This window comes from Callospermophilus lateralis, chromosome 2 (genome assembly GCF_048772815.1).
Source record: "Callospermophilus lateralis isolate mCalLat2 chromosome 2, mCalLat2.hap1, whole genome shotgun sequence".
Taxonomy (NCBI): domain Eukaryota; kingdom Metazoa; phylum Chordata; class Mammalia; order Rodentia; family Sciuridae; genus Callospermophilus; species Callospermophilus lateralis.
The window spans coordinates 169,598,840-169,622,075 of record NC_135306.1 but is presented as its reverse complement, the minus strand read 5'-3'; the positions used below and the strand labels follow the sequence as shown (position 1 = coordinate 169,622,075).

The 23,236-nt window shown below is 37.4% G+C and overlaps 1 protein-coding gene across 1 annotated transcript in view; it reads right to left on the bottom strand.

Moving 5' to 3' along the window:
* Positions 1-3,827: 3,827 nt before the first annotated feature.
* The window catches only part of Prmt3 (protein arginine methyltransferase 3), a 135,593-nt gene continuing 116,184 nt past the window's right edge, over positions 3,828-23,236 (bottom strand). Inside the window, exon 16 of the mRNA XM_076846986.2 lies at positions 3,828-8,600. Within this exon, the coding sequence (XP_076703101.2) occupies positions 8,491-8,600 (110 nt within the window). The 3' untranslated portion in view covers positions 3,828-8,490. The remainder of the gene's footprint in view (positions 8,601-23,236) is intronic.

Genomic DNA, 23,236 nt, shown 5'->3' with positions numbered 1-23,236 from the left:
ATGTTTTTTAATGCTCTATCAGGGATAAAGAGTGTATGTGATGATATACAATGGCCATTAGTATAGTTTGGTGACCTTAATTGTGGGAGGGACCAGCAATTTTACCATTATTTTTTGTACCATGGTACAAATGTCAATATTGTGAAAGAGTATCTTGGTACTATGGCAAAAATAGTTTTGCTTTTCTGGATTGCCGGCAAAGGAATCACTAAGAATCTGTTAACCACATTTTGAGAACTAAGATCTGAATGAAAGACAATGGTTGTCTGGACTAGGGTGGCAACAGTAGGGGTAGTGAGAAATCTTGGTTTCTGGATGTATTCCGAAGGTGCATCCTGTAAGATTTACGTGGAGTGAGAGGGTCAAGGATGACTTTAATGTTTCTAGCCTGAGCTACTAAAAGAAAGAGTTCCATTCAATGATATGGAGACAGCAGGAGCAGAGTCTGGGGAATGAGGAATGCACTTTGAATATGTTCAGTTTGGGATGCTCATTAGACATTAGATGCTCTGCACAAAGATGTCGCACAGGCAGTTGGATCTAAGAGATTGCAGTCATCACTAGCTAGCTATTCAGAGCCATACGACTGATGAAATCAGCAAGGAGCGGCAGAGAAGAGGTCCTAGGACTAAGGTGCGAACATCTGAACCATGAGAAGATGAGGGGAAACCACTAAAGGGAACTGGAGAGTGGCCAGGAGGAAGGATAGTGGGGAAGGTCAGGAGTCTCCATCATACAGGACAGAAAATTCTTTCTCCAGATCTGGAGACTGACAGCCTGAGCCCAGAGTGCTGGCATGGTCAACGACGCCCTCTTTCAGGTTGTAGAGCCTTGACTCGACTTTTCATGGTCTCCTCACTTGGCAGAAGGAGGATGAGAAAAGGACACTACTCCCATCTGTGAGAGCTCCACCCTCGTGGTTTAATCACCCCAGGCCTCACCTCCTATTACCCTCACACTGGGAGTTAGGATCTCAACATCTCATTTTGGTGGCTGGACATAGACTTCCAGTCCATAACCCTAAGCAGTGTGTCAAGAGGAGCATGAACGTCAATCAGCATCAGAGGTCAAGTGAAATGACAGCTGAGAATTGGCCACTGGAATAAGTGACTGGTGACCTTCGGGAGAGTAGTTTGAAAGGTGTGGTGGCAGAGGCAAAGACTCAAGGGAGGTTTGTACTTGGATGTTCACAACAACTTTATTCTTAACAGCTGCACCCTGGAAAGAGCCCAACTGTTCATAAACAGGTGAATGGAGAAAAAAATAAACAGTATGACATCTATAAAGTGGAATAACACTCAGAAATAGAATGGACTACTGATTCACAACATAGTGAATCTCAAAAAGCACTGTGCTGAGAAGCCAGAAACAAGAACATGCAGTGTATGCTTCCCTTTACTTATGGTTGTCTGAGTCCCAAGTTCAGGTGTGGAAATTTAATGACCAATGTGATGCTAATAGGGTGTGGGCCTTTAAGAGGTGATTGGGCTCCATGGCCTGCTCCTCAGGAATAAATGAAATTCTTACGAAAAGCCTCATGCAGCCTTACTTAAGGTCTCTAGCCTTTACTTCCTCTGTGGGGACAGGCGTCCTCTCCTTCAAAGATACAGCAAACAGGAGTCATCATGGAAGAAAGGAACAGCCCTCCCCAGACCAATGAACCTGCTGGGACCTTGATATCCCTTTCCTCCAGAACTGTAAGAAAATCAATTTCTGTTCTTTATAGATTGCCCAATCTGCAAGATTGGTCACACAAATGGGCAAAGACAGTATTTGAAGTTCTGAAATAGGCAAAACAGGTTTATATTGGTAGGAATCAGATTAGTGGTCACCTGGGAAGGGGAGTGGGATAAGTTTTGACTGCAAAGTGGCACAAGAAAATTATGAAGAAAAGTATGAAGGAAATGTTCTAACTCACAACAGGGGTGGTGGTTCCCTGGGTGTATGCAAATCATCATACTGTTCACTTAAAGCTTGTGCATTTATTATATACAAAATATAGCTCAAATGTTGGGAGGAGAGAAAAAAGTGAACAGACTCTTTGAGGGGATTCAAGGAAAGAAGAAACTAGAAATATCACATTAGAGGGAGGGGGAGATGTAGTCAGGAGAATTCTTTAAGAGGAGAAATGACAGCCCAATTGTATGCTAATCGGGGAAGAGCAGAGAGAGAAAATCTGATGATACAAAGGAGAAAGAGGAAGGAGGAAATACAGAAGCAACATCTTTGAGAAATTGAAGAAGCCCAGGGAGCAGGGCCAGCCTTGACCAAAAGTCCTGAAGTCCACCAGGTGGGAAGGCATGATGGGACACCAAGGTTGCTGGGAGCATGTGAACCTCCTCCTGATGGGTTCTGTTTATAACAAGGATTTCAGCTGAAAGTAATAAGGAAGGGGGTGGTCCTGAAGGTCTTAAGTTATCAAATAGCTCACGAAAGAGAATCAGAGACTAAATGAACCAGGGAACCACGGACTGATTTCCAGGTTGTCTGAATCTATGAACCACTTGAGATTAGGGAGCATGGCCTGGAGCGTGAACCTGTCAGCATGGTTGAGAGTTTTGCTCTAGCCTCACTGAGCTCACAAGTGCCATCACCTATTGGAATTAAAGCAGGATTGTGGCTTAGCCCAATGTATAGGAAAGAGAAGTAAGGGAGTGCTGGAATTTAAGCTGGGCAAGGAGGGAAGTAAACATAAAGGGGAAGTGAAACTGTGTTAAGAATCAAAGAATTCTGTGTTGGTGGAGTTCAGGGATCTCAAGAATTGCCATACTAAAGGAAGTGAACTGAAAAGGTAGCTACTTAGAATGACTAAGGAGTTGGAGTTTTGGGTTATGGCCAGTTCTAAAATTGGACGGCTGTAGGTGTGGCTGAGATAAAGTAGAAAGCAAGATCATTTGATGGAAGTCAATAAACCAAAAGGTGAGGCTATAAAGGGTCACGCCTATGAGAAACTAGTATGGGCAGTGCTAGCAGCTAACACCTGGGGGAAGAGGAATGCTGGTGTTAGTCTTCATGAAGAGATGAAAGACATTAAGGGGGTGGAAGAGAAGGTTTGAGTAGCACTCAAAAGCAATGAAGTCACCTACCCTGAATCCAGATCTGGGGGGTGAGTGGTATGTGTGTAAAGGTAGTTGTCATTTAAGAGGGGTGCCAAGGGAAGCAATGACCTCCATAGACAGCCAGGGACTTTGTATAAAGAAGGGGGATACAGAACTGCATGGAGATTAGAGATGGAGGATGAACTGGGAGACCTGGGCTTCTTGGGATGACATGGATACCAATAAAGGGCAGTGAAATTAGTCCTGATAGTCCCAAACCTATGGTTCTGAGGTTGGAAATTCTAGCAGAGAGAGAGAGTCCTGCTAGAGATTTGTAGAGTTCTTGGGGCTTCCATATTCCATCTAAGCTAATGGGGTGGCCTGGTGGGTTCACTTCTAGTGTCAATTTCCAAAACTATTTCAGCTGTTTTATTTTTGAGACGATAATTTTAAAACTTATTAAAGTTTAGCAACAGAAACTGTGGCAGTAGAAAAACATCATTTTTTTTCAATGTTTGAGCATATGTAGGCTTTTTCTTGTAATTAGCATAACCCCAAGTTCCTTACTTTTTTCCCTTTTTATTGTGAGCTTTTCCGTGTAGCCAATGAGAACCTGATACCTTTATTAGATGCATAGTTTTTCATGAAGTGACTATGTCTTTACTTAAATGCCTTCTTTACTGTTAGACTATTGTTGATTTCTTTTATTTGAAATAATTACAATGAACAGTTGATAGTTTTTTCTGTATATTTATCTACACTCTGAACATGAACTGATTCACATTAGCAAGGATGTGGAGACAACATGTGAAAGCTTAATTGTAAAGGTTAAATGAATTATAAAGATTATTTCAAAAGTGCCATGTTTATGCATCATTCTGCTTGGAAAAGTTAGGGTAAACTTTAGAGCAAGAAAACACTCAAATTTAGAGAACAGGTGAACCTCCAAGCCAAGAGAGCATTGTTGATGATGGGGAAGGGCTCATTACACACCTTGCTGTGGTCTCTAGGATGACAACGGGGTGGGGAAGATAATTATGTTCCCAGAAGCCAAAAACCGCTGATCTAAAACAACCTCCCCAAACTTCTTAGAGACCCAGAAGCCAGTGAGGCTAAATCCTTTCTTTAAACTCACAAATCAAGCTGGGTATGGCGGGGCTGAGGCAGGTGGATCACAAATTCAAGGCCAGCCTCAGCCACTTTGTGAAATCTTGTTTCAAAATGAAAGCAAAAAGGAGGGCTGGGGGTGTTGCTCAGTGGTAGAGCAACCCTGAGTTCAATCCCCAGTTTTTTTTTAAGCTCATAAATCATTAGTTATTTTGTAACCTATGGGTGGAGTTTTATCTTTAACTTTGAAAAAATTTTTTTTTTTTTTTAAACTAGGAATTGAACCAAGGAGCACTTTACTACTGAGCTACATCCCGAGACCTTTCTACATTTTTCTTTTTCTTTTGGTACCAGGGATTGAACTCAAGAGCACTCAACCACTGAGCCACATCCCCAGCCCTATTTTGTATTTTATTTAGAGACAGGGTCTCACTGAGTTGCTTAGTGCCTTGTTAAGTTGCTGAGGCTTGTTTTGAACTGGAAATCCTCTTGCCTCTGTCCCCTAGAGCTACTGGCATTAAAGGCCTGGCTTTTCTACCTTGAGACAAGGTCTCACCAAGTTGCTTAAGGTCTCACAAAATTGTTGTGGTTGCCTTCAAACTCGCTATCCTCCTGCCTCAGCCTTGACTGCTGGTATTCCAGATATGTGAAAAGTTCTTTTTGCACATTTTTGGTCCTGTTAGAACTTTGTACACTAAGTCAATCAGGTACGTCTCATTTTGCTAATCTCCTTGTAATCAAACGTTACAATTCAGACATCAGTTTCATGTATATAAATCCTGTATTTTTTTAAAAAAAATTAGGTTGTTTTGGCATCTTCAATGGCTCCACATTAGACAAATTAAAAAATAAACCCCAAACCTTGTAATCTGTTTTCTGTGTCTATCTCCTTTATCATGACTGTTGAGTCATATGAGAAAATACTCTTTTACCTGCTCCACTGTATCTGAAAATAGACGCATTACTTTTTCTAGGTAAATTTCCTTTACAGATTACAAATCTCATTTAAATTTGTTTCACTTGGAATTTACCTCTCTATCATCACCTCTCAATTCTAAAAGGCAACATGTACTCTAAATACCATTATTGATCTAACCTGCTGCCCTTACAAGTGTGAAAAGGTTAGTTTCAACAAACCAAGCAATAGGCAAGGAGTTGGAAAACTTTAAATGACCAGGTAGGAATACTTTCAGCTTTGTGGGCCATAGGATATCACATTATTCAACTCTGCAGGGTAAAAGCAGCTATAAAAAAATGTAAACCAGCAAATGTGGCTGTTCCCATAAAATTTATTTACCAGAACAGGCAACAGGGTGGGTCTGGCTCCACAGCTATAGTTTGCCACACTTTCAGTAAACATTTGACCTTGCTTTTCATCAAAAATTGGTGTCTCTGGAAGACTTTTAATCTATAGCAAGTATAGATTAAATTTGTAAAGTGCTCTTTTCAGTTTTGCAACTAACTTCAGTGTGTCTGAAACTCTGTGACCGGGCTGCACACTTGGCATGTTTTTGTTATTCTGGTACATGAGAACAGTGGAATCTTGGGCATTTGGGATATATGCTATAGATCAGCAGTTTGTCATAAATCCTGGCATGGCCAGCAGGGAGGAGTGGTATATCAGCTATTCTCTTGTCGAATGGCACAGCAGTACTGTTACCTTTTTTCCTCCACCTGAAAGCATGGATGCTGAGACTCCTGTGAACTAATCTCAAATCAGTAACTTCATGAGACGTTTTAGTTATTCCACTTTGAGAAGTGGGTGCTGAAGGCCACTCTGTAGAAGCAAGGTCCTTACTCTTCTCTATACCCTCTTGGGCTTATTTCAAAATTAAACTACTGTACTGCTGACTGTTTTTTTTTTTTTTTCAGTGTCCTGTAGGACTGGGAGTGCAGCTCAGTGGTAGAGGGCTTGCCCACATGAGCAAGGCCTTGGGGTCGATCCCTGGCAAAAAATGAAGTGTGTCTTACTGCAGCTCTGGCTATTTACTGAACAATTTTGTGTAATGTGCACACCTGCCTTAGTTGTTTTCTTGCAACACTTCTTCCAAAGTGCTCTCTTCAGAACACACTGTTCTGCATACAGATGACTATCATATACCACACTTGGAGGAGCCTCACACATTACAATATAATCATGTTAGTTTTCACAAAGGAAACCAGGAGAAAAATGTATTTTCTTAATAGAAACAAATTGGTATCTATAAACGCTCATCTGCCCACAGCCTGAAAGGACACTGTATTTATCATTGTCAAGGGCTATGAAGTACTTATTTTTCACAGCAGTTTAATGACAGAAATTCCAACTGAAGGGTGACATTTGGATGCTCATGTTCTCATAAAATGCTTAGGTACATAAATTAGAATGTCCCAGCCTGGGAAGGCGAACTGAAAAAAACAGATCTACCAACTGTAGCTAGGCTGGGAGAAGAATCATTGGGTGAAAAATCCCATGAAAACAAGTTTTAAGGAGAAACAATTTTTTGAGAAATATTTTTTTATAAATAGTAGGAAGTTCTTGTTATACACTTACAAAACTCACAAAATTTGTGTTTTTTTTTTTGGCACTTAAAATACTTATCTTCCATCTTATTGGGTTACTCTTATTCAAATTTTGTATAGGAAGCCATTTAAGACAACATCTTTAAGTACTTTAAAAGAGAAGCTGAACATGGTAGTGGGCACCTGTGACCCCCGATTTCAAGGCCATCAATGGCCACATGAGACTCTGGCTCAAAATCCAAAAAGTACTTTAAATGATATCAGCAGCACATTTTCAGTAATGGTATGAATCCTGACAAAAACAAACTGGTTGCTTTAACCTAGTGAAAACAAAAATCATGCTTATGAAGGAAGATTAGACTAGTCTCAATACCATCATTCAAAGGGGGCTTTCTTCCCACTGCTAGTTTAGTTTTCTGATAAAAACCAAAAGAAAAATTCTTTTTGATATAGGCTTACCATTTTAAATATTTGTTATCTTCTTGTCCATTCATGTATGAAGGCAATAGTTATTATCTGATGGAGCTAATAATTCTCAAACTAATCAAATATTGATGCTATATTCTTTGAAGGGGTGTGAATGTACAATAACTCCTAGCATTTATTTAGTGTTTTTTATGTGCCAGGCATTGTTCTAAACATCTGAAATGTATAACAAACTGCAAGCAGAAGCTGGAGCTGGTGTTTGAGCACAGACACCTGAGGATGTCTTGTTTTGACAAAGAACCAGGCATTGAATTTAAGTGAGGCACATGGTCCATTTCTCCTATTAAAATACCTATTTTTTAAACTGGGCAGGTGTCACACACCTGTAATCCCAGCAACCTGGGAGGCTGGGGCAAGAAGATTGCCAGTTTGAGGCCCTAAGCAACTTAGTAAGACACTGTCTCAAATTAAGCAAACAAATAAAAAGGACTGAAGATATGGCTCAGTGATAAAGCACCCCTGGGTTAAAACTCCAGTACCCTGCTCTCCCAAATCCAATTTTTTTTTAAAAAAGATTCATTTTGTCTAGAATGCTTCTGATTTTATAAAAGGTGTTACTACCCTGAAATATCTTTTAATGCTAAGAGTTTTATACATTTTATTGAATATTTTTCATTTTCCATTTCAAAATGAATCAATTGCAAATGACATAATTTTACAGAGATTTAAATGTACCAACAGTTACATATATAACCTTTGCACATCTAGTTTGAAAAACATAATGTTAGTAAATAGGAGCACATTTATCTTATTTTTAAAAAACTTCTATGAAACCTAGGATCAATATATTGAAATTAGATTTCCTGGGTAATGCTAGAAGTCTATGGCTAAAGAATATTCACAAAGAAGGAATAAACTACAAAATGAGAACTACAGCATGTGAGACAGGATGGTCAACCACGATATCCTCAAATTTGATTTGTAGAAGGCCGATACTTACTTTCAGTTCCTTACGCTTGTTCTTTAACACTATATTCTGATATTCTCAAATAATACAACTAAAAACTATTGCTCCTTACAGAGAAAACCTGCAATAAAATGTGTGCTTCCCTGTATAACTAGTTTAATAAACATTATCCAAAAACTAGTATATTAATTTAAAATTTATAGTAGGAAACTTACTAAAAGCAAAAAAAGACTATCACTGAAAACAGGCCCATCTGAGGGATTGCATTGGCTAAATCTGGCTAAGCAGACTTCTAAGAATACAGTAACTATGCACCATGAGGATAAGCAGGTCCCTGCCCTGGGTGATACGTGAGCTTCTCTTGCCTCCCTTACTGAGGAGTCTCATGAAGGCGGGATCTGCTTCCTGTCCCCACACTAAAATTTGCAAGTTGTACTTTTATAGCTTTTTTCACTGGAGACCATAAGTTTGAGTTGAATTATTCAATGTGACTGTCACAATGAGAGAACGAGGATCTTTCTTATTCTTATGAACCGTGATCTTTCCTTTCAAGACTTCACCTATAAAAGAAAGGCAAAAAAAAAAAAAAAAAAAAAAAAGGTTAAGAATTCAAGAAATACAGTCTAGTAGAAAAGTTCATGATACCAGCAATTTTGTTTTTGTGTGTGTGTGTGTTGATGTTTCCCTATTTTTAAACATTTTTATTTATTTTTAAAATTAATAGACTTCATTTGTTAGGGCAGTTTATTTTATGTATTTTTAAACAAGGCAAGAGAGGAAGCCGCGACAGTTGCCCAGCCAGACCGGAGCAGGAAGCCGCGACAGCCGCCCAGCCAGACCAGAGCAGGAAGCCGCGACAGCCGCCCAGCCAGACCGGAGCAGGAATCCGCGCCAGCCGCCCAGCCAGACCGGAGCAGGAATCCGCGCCAGCCGCCCAGCCAGACCGGAGCAGGAATCCGCGACAGCCGCCCAGCCAGACCGGAGCAGGAAGGCGCCAGCCGCCAGCCAGACCGGAGCAGGAAGCCGCGACAGCCGCCCAGCCAGACCGGAGCAGGAAGGCGCCAGCCGCTCAGCCAGACCGGAGGAGGAAGTCCGGTCCGGCCCCGAGCGCTAGTCTCCAGGAAGCCCATCAACCCTTAAAACCCATCAAGGTGGGTGTGGCTACCAGCACAGTTGCGGCTGATCCAGGTACCCGGTTTCCAACTCCCCCACCCTTAGCTGCGATAACTCAAAATACTTCCCACAAGCTTTTGGGGATTGTAGCTATCAACACAAAACAACAACTCTAGAGGCACCTGGTTTCTACCTCAGAGACTAGAGTAGGGAAGATACAGGTGGAAGCTCATTTCCCTTCACACTGGCTATACCCACCACCCTGAATACAGAGGCTCAAACTAGGAATAGACAACGCCACCTACTGGAAGCAAGGAAAACAGTGTTCTGAGAGACTTTTTTTTTTTCCTCTCTTTCTCTTTTCTTCTCTCTCTTCCACAACTTCAGCATATGTGAAACCAAGAACTGAGCATGAACAACTGAATTACCAAAGTAATATAATATAGAGGAATTGCATATACCCCACCTCCCCCCCATTTTTTTTCTGTATTTCTATCTTACTTCCCTTTCCCTTCTCTTATTTCTCTTTTCTTCCTTGTTATTTCTTTTCTTTTCTTTTCTTTTTAATTCATATTCTCTCTATAGCACTTTCAATCTCCTAACTTTTGCTATCTATACATAGGGTAACTATCTAAATAGGAGGTTGAGTCTATACATTCTTCCATAAATTACCAGTCGAGTGGTTAGAGTTCTCCAAAGGTGCTAAGTTAGTTTAACCTCATTCCCTCACTCCTTTCTCTTTAAGTATAACATCCTTCGTCTGAAATTAAGTTTTCTATATGCCACCAGATATGGTACGCCTTTTATGAAACTAAGGAATATATTCTTAAGTAATAATTAAATCCAATATCTATAGTCTTAGAATCTAACTATAAATGTATTAATAATGAAAACTTGTCCTTAGATAATGTACTGTTGATATTGGGATCTGTTAACATTGTCTTTCTCCGAAAAAGAGGGATATTGGAGCTATTCAAGAACAATACAAATATATAAGGGGAAAAACATTAGCTCAACAGTTTCACAAAGCTAGAAAGAATCATGAGCAGTATGAAAAGACAAGGAAAGAAAGGACCACAAACAATACAGGTCAATTCAACATTAGATGAGGTAATATCTGCAGCTGATGGAATGTCAGACAAAGAGTTCAGGATATACATGCTTCAGATGATCTGGAGTCTCAAGGAAGACATTATTCATCAAATTCAGACAATGAAAAATCACTTTGACAATGAATTACATAAACAAATCCAAGAAGCAAAAGATCAACTCTATAGGGAGATAGAGGATATAAAAAACAAACAGAAATCCTGGAAATGCAGGAAACAATAAACCAAATTAAAAACTCAAATGAGAGTATTACCAGCAGAGTAGAACACTTGGAAGATAGAACTTCAGACAACGAAGACAAAGTTTTTCAACTTGAAAAGAACATAGACGGCTCAGCGAGAATGTTAAGAAATCATGAGCAGAACATCCAAGAATTATGGGATAACATCAAGAAACCAAACCTAAGCGTTATTGGGATACAAGAGGGTACAGAGGTCCAAACCAAGGGACTGAGTAATCTATTCAATGAAATAATACTAGAAAACTTCCCAGACTTAAAGAATGAAAAAGAAATCCAAATACTAGAAGCCTACAGGACACTGAATATACAAAATCATAAGAGATCCACACCAAGACATATACTAATGAAGATGCCCAACATACAGAATAAGGAGAGAATCTTAAAAGCCACAAGAGAGAGGAAGCAGATTAAATTTAAGGGTAAACCAATCAGGATAACTGCTGATCTTTCAACACAGACTCTGAAAGCTAGAAGATCCTGGAACAACATATTTCAAACGCTGAAAGAAAAAGGGTTCCAACCAAGAATCATGTATCCGGCGAAATTAAGCTTCAGGATTGAAGATGAAATAAAAATCTTCCACGATAAGCAAAAGTTAAAAGAATTTGCAGCTAGAAAACCAGCTCTTCAAAACATCCTTGGCAAAACATTACAGGAAGAGGAAATGAAAAATAACAATGAAAACCAACAACGGGAGGTAGTACAATAAAGGAAAAACTAAGCATAGAGGAAAAACTAATCATGTTAAGTATCATACATAACCAAATATGGCTGGAAATACAAACCATATCTCAATAGTAACCCTAAATGTTAATGGCTTAAATGCACCAATCAAAAGACATAGGCTAGTAGAATGGATTAAAAAAAAAGATCCAACAATATGCTGCCTACAGGAGACTCATCTGATAGGAAAAGACATACACAGACTGAAGGTGAAAGGTTGGGAAAAATCATATCACTCATATGGACCCCGGAAGCAAGCAGGGGTGTCCATACTTGTATCAAATAAAATAGACTTCAAGCCAAAGTTAATCAAAAGGGATAAACAAGGACAATACATACTGCTCAAGGGAACCATACACCAACAAGACTTGACGATCATTAATATATATGCCCCAAACAATGGTGCAGCTACGTTCATCAAACAAACTCTTCTCAAGTTCAAGAGTCTAATAGACCACAACACAATAATCATGGGAGATTTTAATACACCTCTCTCACCAATGGACAGATCTTCCAAACAAAAATTGAATAAAGAAACCATAGAGCTCAATAATACAATAAATAACTTAGACTTAATTGATATATACAGAATATACCACCCAACATCAAGCGAATACACTTTCTTCTCAGCAGCACATGGATCCTTCTCAAAAATAGACCATATATTATGTCACAGGGCAAAGCTTAGCAATTACAAAGGAGTTGAGATACTACCATGCATTTTATCTGATCATAATGGAATGAAATTGGAAATCAATAATAAATTGAGAAAGGAAAAACCCTACATCACATGGAGATTAAACAATATGCTACTGAATGAACAAAGGGTTACAGAAGACATCAAAGAGGAAATTAAAAAATTCTTAGAGGTAAACGAAAACTCAGAAACAACATATCGAAATCTTTGGGACACTATGAAAGCAGTACTAAGAGGAAAATTCATTTCAAGGAGTTCATTCCTTAAAAGAAGGAAAAGCCAACAAATAAATGACCTCATACTACACCTCAAAGCCTTAGAAAAAAAAGAACAAATCAGCAGCAAATACAGTAGAAGGCAAGAAATAATTAAAATTAGAGCAGAAATCAATGAAATCGAAACAAAAGAAACAATCGAAAAAATTGACAAAACTAAAAGTTGGTTCTTTGAAAAAATAAATAAGATTGATAGACCACTAGCCATGCTAACAAAGAGAAGAGAGAGAACCCAAATTACTAGCTTACGGGATGAAAAAGGCAACATCACAACAGACAATTCAGACATACAGACGATAATTAGAAATTATTTTGAAACCCTATACTCTAATAAAATAGAAGATAGTGAAGGCATAGATAAATTCCTTGAGACATATGAACTACCCAGATTGAATCAGGAAGATATAAACAACCTAAACAGATCAATATCAAGGGAGGAAATAGAAGAAGCCATCAAAAGACTACCAACCAAGAAAAGCCCAGGACCGGATGGATATACAGCAGAGTTTTACAAAACATTTAAAGAGGAACTAATACCAATACTCCATAATCTATTTCAGGAGATAGAAAAAGAGGGAGAACTCCCAAATTCATTCTATGAGGCCAATATCACCCTGATTCCCAAACCAGAGAAGGACACCTCAAAGAAAGAAAACTACAGACCAATATCCCTAATGAATTTAGATGCAAAAATCCTCAATAAAATTCTGGCAAATCGTATACAAAAACATATCAAAAAGATTGTGCACCATGATCAAGTAGGATTCATCCCTGGGATGCAAGGCTGGTTCAATACACGGAAATCAATAAACGTTATTCACCACATCAATAGACTTAAAGATAAGAACCATATGATCATCTCGGTGGACGCAGAAAAAGCATTCGACAAAGTACAGCATCCCTTTATGTTCAAAACATTAGAAAAACTAGGGATAACAGGAACTTACCTCAAAATTATAAAAGCTATATATGCTAAGCCTCAGGCTAGCATCATTCTAAATGGAAAAAAACTGAAGGCATTCCCTCTAAAATCTGGAACAAGACAGGGATGCCCTCTCTCACCACTTCTATTCAATATAGTTCTCGAAACACTGGCCAGAGCAATTAGAAAGACGAAAGAAATTAAAGACATAAAAATAGGAAAAGAAGAACTTAAATTATCACTATTTGCGGATGATATGATCCTATACCTAGAAGACACAAAAGGGTCTACAAAGAAACTACTAGAGCTAATAAATGAATTCAGCAAAGTGGCTGGATATAAAATCAACACGCATAAATCAAAGGCATTCCTGTATATCAGCGACAAATCTTCTGAACTGGAAATGAGGACATCTACCCCATTCACAATATCCTCAAAAAAAATAAAATACTTGGGAATCAACCTAACAAAAGAGGTGAAAGATTTATACAATGAAAACTACAGAACCCTAAAGAGAGAAATAGAAGAAGATCTCAGAAGATGGAAAAATATACCCTGTTCATGGATAGGCAGAACTAACATCATCAAAATGGCAATATTACCAAAAGTTCTCTATAGGTTCAATGCAATGCCAATCAAAATCCCAACGGCATTTCTTGTAGAAATAGATAAAGCAATCATGAAATTCATATGGAAAAATAAAAGACCCAGAATAGCAAAAGCAATTCTAAGCAGGAAGTGTGAATCAGGAGTTGTAGCGATACCAGATTTCAAACTGTACTACAAAGCAATAGTAACAAAAACAGCATGGTACTGGTACCAAAACAGGCGGGTGGACCAATGGTATGGAATAGAGGACACAGAAACCAATCCACAAAATTACAACTATCTTATATTCGATAAAGGGGCTAAAAGCATGCAATGGAAGAAGGATAGCATCTTCAACAAATGGTGCTGGGAAAACTGGAAATCCATATGCAATAAAATGAAACTGAATCCCCTCCTCTCGCCATGCACAAAAGTTAACTCAAAATGGATCAAGGACCTTGATATCAAATCAGAGACTATGCGTCTGATAGATGAAAAGGTTGGCTCCGATCTACATATTGTGGGGTCGGGCTCCTAATTCCTTAATAGGACACCCATAGCACAAGAGTTAAAAACAAGAATCAACAAATGGGACTTACTTAAACTAAAAAGTTTTTTCTCAGCAAGAGAAACAATAAGAGAGGTAAATAGGGAGCCTACATCATGGGAACAAATTTTTACTCCTCACACTTCAGATAGAGCCCTAATATCCAGAGTATACAAAGAACTCAAAAAATTAAACAATAAGAAAACAAATAACCCAATCAACAAATGGGCCAAAGACCTGAACAGACACTTCTCAGAGGAGGACATACAATCAATCAACAAGTACATGAAAAAATGCTCACCATCTCTAGCAGTCAGAGAAATGCAAATCAAAACCACCCTAAGATACCATCTCACTCCAGTAAGATTGGCAGCCATTATGAAGTCAAACAACAACAAGTGCTGGCGAGGATGTGGGGAAAAGGGTACTCTTATACATTGCTGGTGGGACTGCAAAATGGTGAGGCCAATATGGAAAGCAGTATGGAGATTCCTGGGAAAGCTGGGAATGGAACCACCATTTGACTCAGCTATTGCCCTTCTCGGACTATTCCCTGAAGACCTCAAAAGAGCGTACTACAGGGATACTGCCACATCGATGCTCATAGCAGCACAATTCACAATAGCTAGACTGTGGATCCAACCCCGATCCCCCTCAATAGATGAATGGATAAAAAAAATGTGGCATTTATACACAATGGAGTACTACGCAGCACTAAGAAATGACAAAATCATGGAATTTGCAGGGAAATGGATGGCACTAGAGCAGATTATGCTAAGTGAAGCTAGCCAATCCCTAAAAAACAAATGCCAAATGTCTTCTTTGATATAATGAGAGCAACCAAGAACAGAGCAGGGAGGAAGAGCAGGAGGAAAAGATTAACATTAAGCAGAGTCATGAAGTGGGAGGGAAAGGGAGAGAAAAGGGAAACTGCTTGGAAATGGAAGGAGACCCTCATTGTTATACAAAATTACATATAAGAGTTTGTGAGGGGAATGGGAAAAAAATAAGGAGAGAAATGAATTACAGTAGATGGGGTAGAGAGAGAAGATGGGAGGGGAGGGGAGGGGGGATAGTAGAGGATAGGAAAGGTAGCAGAATACAACAGTTACTATTATGGTATTATGTAAAAATGTGGATGTGTAACCGATGTGATTCTGCAATCTTTGTAATGTTTTGAATAACCAATAAAAAAAAAATAAACAAGGCAAGAACTAACTACAATGATAGTATCAAATCCTTGAGAAAGAGTGCAGAACCACAGTGGTCATGCAGGGTTAGGGAGCAGTGTTATTAAACTCTTGAACAGAAGGCTGTATGGTGGGTTCTGGGCATAGAGAAAACCAAATGAGAGGATCCTGTCTACAAAGAGTTCATGATCAAGGGTGAAAGAAATAGCTATTATCAATAATTACATGACAAGCTTGTGTCTAAAAGTGTGCTGGAGGTGAGGGTGGAGTGGGGATGGTTGGAAAGCAAGAAAGGGCAGTTTCATGAGAATCAGTGATGTATCCAAGGGCAGGGCTAAAGTCATGGCTAACCAGACTTAGAGTATACATGTAATGGCAGTTATAAGGTATAGAAACCATGTACAATGAGCCTTCAGTGAATGGCATTTTGAGGAAAATCAGATGGGAAAACTTACATTACATATCTGTTTAAAGGCAAAGGCCGAGTTCCTAAACAGTGACCAAAATGGAATTATTTATGTGCTTCTGATATAAATACTTCTCATCTAATTTTTTTCATCCATTTGTGAAGAGCTATTTAAAAATAACAAGAGAGATTGCTCAGTTGTAACTGATCATCATTCCTTGCTTTAATGAGAGTAAGATCACACCAACAGAATTAGGAATAGCTTCATAATCTGGGTGGACACCATGAGACTTCAAGTAAGATGACTGAGGCATCCTCGTAAATACTTAATAAAATACTTAATAAAACAAACAACCACAAAACAAAACAGCCACAAGCAGAATCTAATAAAACCACTGAATTGATATTTTCAGAATATAATGATCCCATTACTGTCCCATTCTATATACATCTTTGCAAAAAAGGTGAGACATGTACTTTAATACAAAATTAAGAAATTAAAGAAATAATGTGGTACAAGGTACATTCCATTCAGCAAAATATAAAAAATGATTTTAAGTTCAGTCATAAATTAATGTGTACATGTGGCTTTAGCTTTTATATCTAATTTATTCCTCTATATTATTATTTTTTTAGTTTTTGATAGATCTTTATTTTATTTATTTATATGTGGTACTGAGAATTGAACTCAGTGCCTCACATGCCAGGCAAGTGCATTACCACTGAGCCCTAGACCTAGGCCCAGCCCCTTATTCCTGTATATTCTTAAGAAAATGAAATAAATGTCCTATTTCATATGCTATGCTCTGTGGGAGACCAACCTTACACGTGACTGAGTCACAATCCCCGGCTGGGTGCTGAGGTGCTCAGTCACAGAAATGTGGCAGAGCTTTCCCCACCCTTCTTGGGTTCGAGGGTCAGTGTCTCATGCATGGGTGTGTCTTGCTATCACCCCATGGGTGAAGCTATGCTCACCTGTTCCTTTGTAATATAACCCCTTGCCCTGTAGGATAGAATCTTCCATGGAAGTGCGTTGTGTGTGTCCCCTTCTCTTACTGTGCCCTTGGGTGTGGCCTGTCCAGATGTCAATGAACCTGCTGACAGTGGACATCATGAAGATAGACTCAGCCCCCTGAAACCTGACCCCTTGCCTCATTTGAATAGCTTCTCCTCAATAAAAGGAGTCAGTGTGTGCCCTCTCTCTCTCTCTCTCTCTCTTCCTACAGACCAGAGAAGCCTTCACAGCGACCCCAAAGAAAAATGTATTTGTGTCTCTTGTGTGGTTATTTTGCACAGCCCAGTTAGCCCAGTTTACCTGGAGTGACCCCTGAGCCTTTTAATCTCGAAAATAGAAACCTGGCAATGCTCACAATAGCATTCTTGGGAGAGTACCAGTCACATGGCCTTTACAGTGTTAAGGGAATCATTAAGTAATAATAATTGATAATATTTATTCAACACTTATTTTGTCCCAGCTCTGAGAAAATAATCTTTATAGCTTAAAATCTAGTATAATAAACAGGAAAGGGTCTAAATTTTACTACCCTGTGACATCTTTTTGTAAAGACAGTCACTTGCTTATAAAAACATTAATATTTAAATTCATATACTTTAATACATATTATCTGTTAAAGAAATGATTTAGGGAAGAAATAAAAAGTCAATATTTTCAAACATTTGAAATTTTTCAATTTTGAACACAGATAATATTTAGCTTTTATCAACATTTTTATGTATAAAAAGACAGATAATGTGTATTTGAGGTTCACAAATAATAAATGACCGCCACAAATCCAACACAAGGCTCAGAACCTCACCAACACTAATGAAACCTCCTACTGTGTCCCTCTACCACATCCCCCCTTTTTTAAAAAAAAAAATTTTTTTAGTTGTAAATGGACATAATCTTTATTTATTTATTTTTGTGGTGCCGAGGATCGAACCCACTACCTCACACGTGTGAGGCAAGCACTCTACCACTGAGACATAACCCCAGCCCCCACATCCCTCTTTTTTATGAGGCAACCAGAACTTTTTTGCTCCATTACCTATTCAAAATAATTTTATTTCATGTAGGTGTACCCTTAATGTCTGTGTTGCTTAGTTTAACAATATACTATTTAGCATTTATATGCTCTAAAACCGCACAAAGCAATGTAAAATGTACTGTATTTCTTCCATGGCTTGCTTATTTCATTCAGTGCTTGAGATTAATCTGAGGCAAGTAGCTACAGTTCACTCATGTTCCCAATGGTATTGTATTAAGCTGTATTAATGACTGCTATTTATCCATTCTTTTTGAGTTATTTTGTTTCTTATTATAAAAAAATGCTATAACAATTTGTATATATAGGCATGTGTCATGTAACAACATTTTGGTTGGAGATGGACCACACATATTGTATAGGTAAGGGAATAGCAGGCTCTGTCATCTAGGTTTCTGTAGTTACACTCTGAGATTTGCCCAATGATAAAATCACCCAACAACATACATCTCAGAACATATGCCTGTTAAGAGTCCCAGGACTGTGTCCATACTACAAGAATGTCTCTTTGTAGTATAGGAAATAAACTGCTGGATTATAGGGCATATACATGTTGAAATTACCACATAAAAACCAAAAAGCTATTAGTAAATTCAACATCAATTCATAAAAAGTCTATCATTAACATAGGAATAAAAAGAGTAACTTCCTTAGTCTTTATTAAAACCTGAAAGAAAACATGATAAAAAGCAAATATAGTGCCACTTAGGTTAAAGTGAGAACACAGCAAAGATGACACCATTGCTATATTACTTATATTCTTGAATGCTCTACATAAGCATATGACAAGAACTAGAATAAATTAGATACATTGTTAGGGAGAAAAAGATAAAATTAATTGCAGATGCTATTTTCAGTGAAAGAGTTGGAGAAATCTAATGTAGAATTTGGCTAAATAATTGGCCTACGCATTGTAGGGTAAAACTCCATGGTTCTGAGGAAAAACCCAATTCCTAGGGAGCAATAAGCCAAATAATTCCCACAGCTTGGGCTTGTTTGGAGATGTTTGAATTTCATGCAACCAGGAAAGAAGGAAACTGAACAACTGTTAATGTTTTGATTTCGGAAGAAGTATCAGGTTTTGCTTCAGCACTGGAGCGAAACCACTCTGAGTAAAGGCTACTCTTGGGCTCCCTAACAAAACTTCAAAACGATCTTAGTAAAGATTAACTACTTGCCAAAACAAACTTCAATACTTTCTTTCTTTTTTTTTGCTGTACCAGCTATTGAATCCAGGTGCACTAATTTGCTCAGGCTGGCATTGAACTCTTTTTCAATCAAAAGAGAAAAATCATGATTGTTTCATGAAGTGTAGAAAAAGCATGTGACAAAAGTCTTTCATGATAATAGCTCTCAACAAGCCAGGAACAGAAGCAGTCTTCCTCAACTTGATAAAGGGAATCCATGAAAAAGTGCAGATATATCACTGTTAATGATGAAGACGGAATGCCTTCTTCGTTAGCCTTGGAGTGAGGCAAGGAGAATTTTCACCACTAGTACTCAGTATCCCATCACTGTCCTTGTCAGGGTATAAAGAGATGGGCGGGGACTGGGATTGTGGCTCAGCGGTAGAGCGCTTGCTTAGCACGGGCAGGACCTGGGTTCTGGGTTCGATCTCAGCATCACATAAAAATAAAGGCATTGTGTTTTGTCCATCTACAAAAAAGATTCATTCTCTCTCCTTAAAAAAAAAAAAAAAAAAAAGAAGATGGGCGGGTGAGGCAACAGGTAGGAAATAAAAAAATAAGTCTTCATTTGCAAACAATTGTTATAGAGAGAAAATTCTAAGACAATTAAAAAAAAAGCTACTAGAACTAACATGTTTACCGCAGTCAAACCATATAAAGCCAAGATTATTTCCATATATTAGCAATGAAGAACTAGAAACTTCAAAAAACAAAAATATATACAATAGTTTCAAAACAGCACAAAATAGTTAAGGTAAATGTATCAACATATGTCAATGATTTATTCACATAAAACTGAAAAAAACTCTAAAGATGATCCAAGTAAGTGGGGAAATGTTTTGTTTGTGGACGAATGAGTCAATATTGTGAAGATGACTATTCTTTTGAGTCTACAGATTTAACATAATCCTAATCCTAGGATATGCAGGCTTTTCTTGCAGGTAAAAATGTACATGCTTATTTAAAATTGGATATGTAAATATAGATTCTAGGATAGCCAAAACAATTTTGAGAATGAAAAGCAGGAGGACTCATAGTGTCCTAAAAACACACAGTAAATACAGATCAGTGGAACAAACAAGAGCTCATAAATAGACCTATATATATGTGGTCCATTAATTTTTCACAAAGAAGTCAAGGTATTTAAATGGAAAAAGAATAGTTATTTTGAGAAATGATAATGGAGCAACTGAATATACATTTGGGGAAAGATGAATCGTTAGGTCTATAATCTGTTTCATGTTAATTTTAGAGTTAACTCTAAAAAGCAAAACTAGAATTTTTCAAAGACATTAAATCTTTGTGATGTTAGAATAGGCTAAGGTTTTAAAATTGGGACACAAAAGCACACACTACAAATTATCTGACTTCATCAAAACATTAAAAATCGCTATTCTTTAAAAGTTATTAAGAAAATGAAAAGACACACCAGGAATGGGGATAAAAATATTAGCAATACATATATCTGACAAAGAACTTCTAACAATGTACACAAATGATTCTTACAACTCAATAAGTGGACCAATAATCTCCTTAAAAATTAAGTAAAATGTTTTATAGAAACCTCACAAAAAAGAAACGGAAGGCCAATAACTATATGAAAAGATGCACAACATCATTAATCATCAGGCAAATGTCAACTAAAAACAGATATAAATACATACCTAATGGAATTGCTTAAATTAAAATGACCTTCTATGTAAGTGTTGCCAAGGATGCTGAGCACATAAACTCACAATTGTGTTAAGAATGTTAAATAATACAGCATTTTGAAAAAATCTGTCAGTTTCTTATCAAGTGTTAAAGACTAAGTAATTTCACTTCTAGATATTAACCCAAGAGAAATGGGAACACAGTTTGCACTAATATTTTTTCATATGAAATGTTCCTAGAAACTTTGTTCACAATGGCCCCTAACTGAAAACAATTTTAAAGTCTACCAACAGGTGAATGTGTAAGTTGTGGTATGTTAATACAACAAAATACTTCTTGGCAATAAGAAGGAACAAAGTAATGATACACAGATGGATTTCAAAAAAGAAAGCTAAGTAAATGAAGCTAGAATACATCTGAAAAATTTCACAGATATATAACTCTAGAGAATTCTTGTATACAGTGACAGTGCGCATCAGTGGGGGTCTTGGCCTTCTTGGAATTGGGAGTTGGGGAGCTGATCACATAGGGGACTGATGGAAATGTGGTGGTGTAGACATTTGTCAAAATTTATCAGACCATAAAATTAAAGCGAATTTTTTATCAAATGTAAATTATAGCATGATAAAATGATTTGAAAAAAATGTGATGCCTTAAAAAATACATAAATAAAACATAGAAGAAAAATTAGAGGGTCCATTATAGAGATTCATCAAATTAAGTAGTAAGGCATTTTAAATCACTGAGGATTCAATACAATTGTGTAAATACAGTACAGTAATATAATCTATTTAGTATAAAACCAAAAGAAAAGGTCAACAGGTTTAACTATATAAAATGAAAAAAAAATCTATAAAGCAAGTTAGTTTAAAGAAAAAAAAGCAGTTAAATGTTGCTGTCACTTCTTAAAGTAGTGACCATTAAAAAAAAGTTTGAATTCTGAATTAATTCCTTAAGATAGATTATCAGGTATGCCTCTTCATAAAATAAATTCCAGTTTTACATTTCTGCCACCTTCACAGCACTGTATGTTATTAGAAGCCAAACAATCAAAAAGAAACAACAAAAACACTGTTATCTAGTTAAACAAACAAAAAAAACCCTCCAGAATCTGATTGCTCTGATTTGTTTTTCAGTGATTATTGAAGGTGATGGGCATTATTTAAAATGTTTAACCACCATCTAAAAAAAAGTTTGGTGCGTTTACTTTTGTGATTTTTTTTTTTTTGGTTGATGTAGATGAGGTATTTAAATAAGCCTTTAATGCATTTGCATATGTAAATAAGCCTTTTAATGCATTTGCTCTAATGGTTGCTGCTCTTTCATTAGGTTGCATTTGATGTGTCTGAAAAAACTAAGTTATCTTGTTTGTTAATGTTTCAGTCAATCCTTAGTGTAAGAGTCAAAATGAAAATGTTCCATGCTGCTTATATAGCAGAATATCAAAATTCTTAATTTCAGGTTCAAGTGATATAAGAGGACTTCCTCCATTTGGAAAAATAGTCCAAGTCAAAATAAATTAGTAACGAATATTTCTGTTTAAGTTTTCACAGAAGACAAAATTTTAAGAAGTATTAAAAACAAGATATCTGAAAAAGCAAAATAACATGAATTGTCTAATATATACAAGGAGCTACACCTATTTTCATGTCTTAAAATATGAGTAAAATATTTTTTTCATAATATTAATTTCCGAGATTAGGATGAACACACACACACTTATTTAAGTTAATTAAATGGCATGGAGGGTCACAATAATAAACATATTAATTCATACTGCTGAACTCCCTTCAATTGTTCAGGCCTAACTGAAGTGGCTGCAACACCAGGATAGATCAGGGTAATTAATCAGTGTCAAATAGATACAAAATGATGGATGTTGTTGAGAGTGAATACTGTGGGCAGTGCTGCAAAAGGCATTGGAGAACTGAGCTGTACTCTTGAGTTTATCACCGGCAGACAGCTATTAGTGTATCACACAGCGCTGCAGTTCAGTCAAGAACAAAACTGACTTCAACTGTTAGACTCTTTCTAAAAATTAATTTCTTCCAGAAAAATGAATATCATTTTCCCAGAAGAAAAGAAAAATACAACAATCATTCTTATTACCATTAAAGCGGAGTCAAAAAATGAACAAAAACCTTGATTTCTTCATCACATAAAGACTTATACCATGTGTACATATTCAAAGAGATATAAATAGCCTGCCTGATTTTTTTTTTTTTTGGTAGTGGTGATTGAACCCAGGGGCACTACTACTGAGATATATCCCCAGTCCTTTTTATATTTTTATTTTGAGACATGGTCTTACTAAGTTGGCCAGGGTGGCTTTGAACTTGTCCTCTTGCCTCAGCCTCTGAGTAGCTGGGATTACAGTGTGTGCCACTGTGCCCAACCTTATCTTAATTCTTTCTTAAAGCAAAATCACATGAGGGGCTGGGGTTGTGGCTTAGTGGTAGAGCACTTGCCTAGTACATGATGTGAGGCACTGGGTATGAT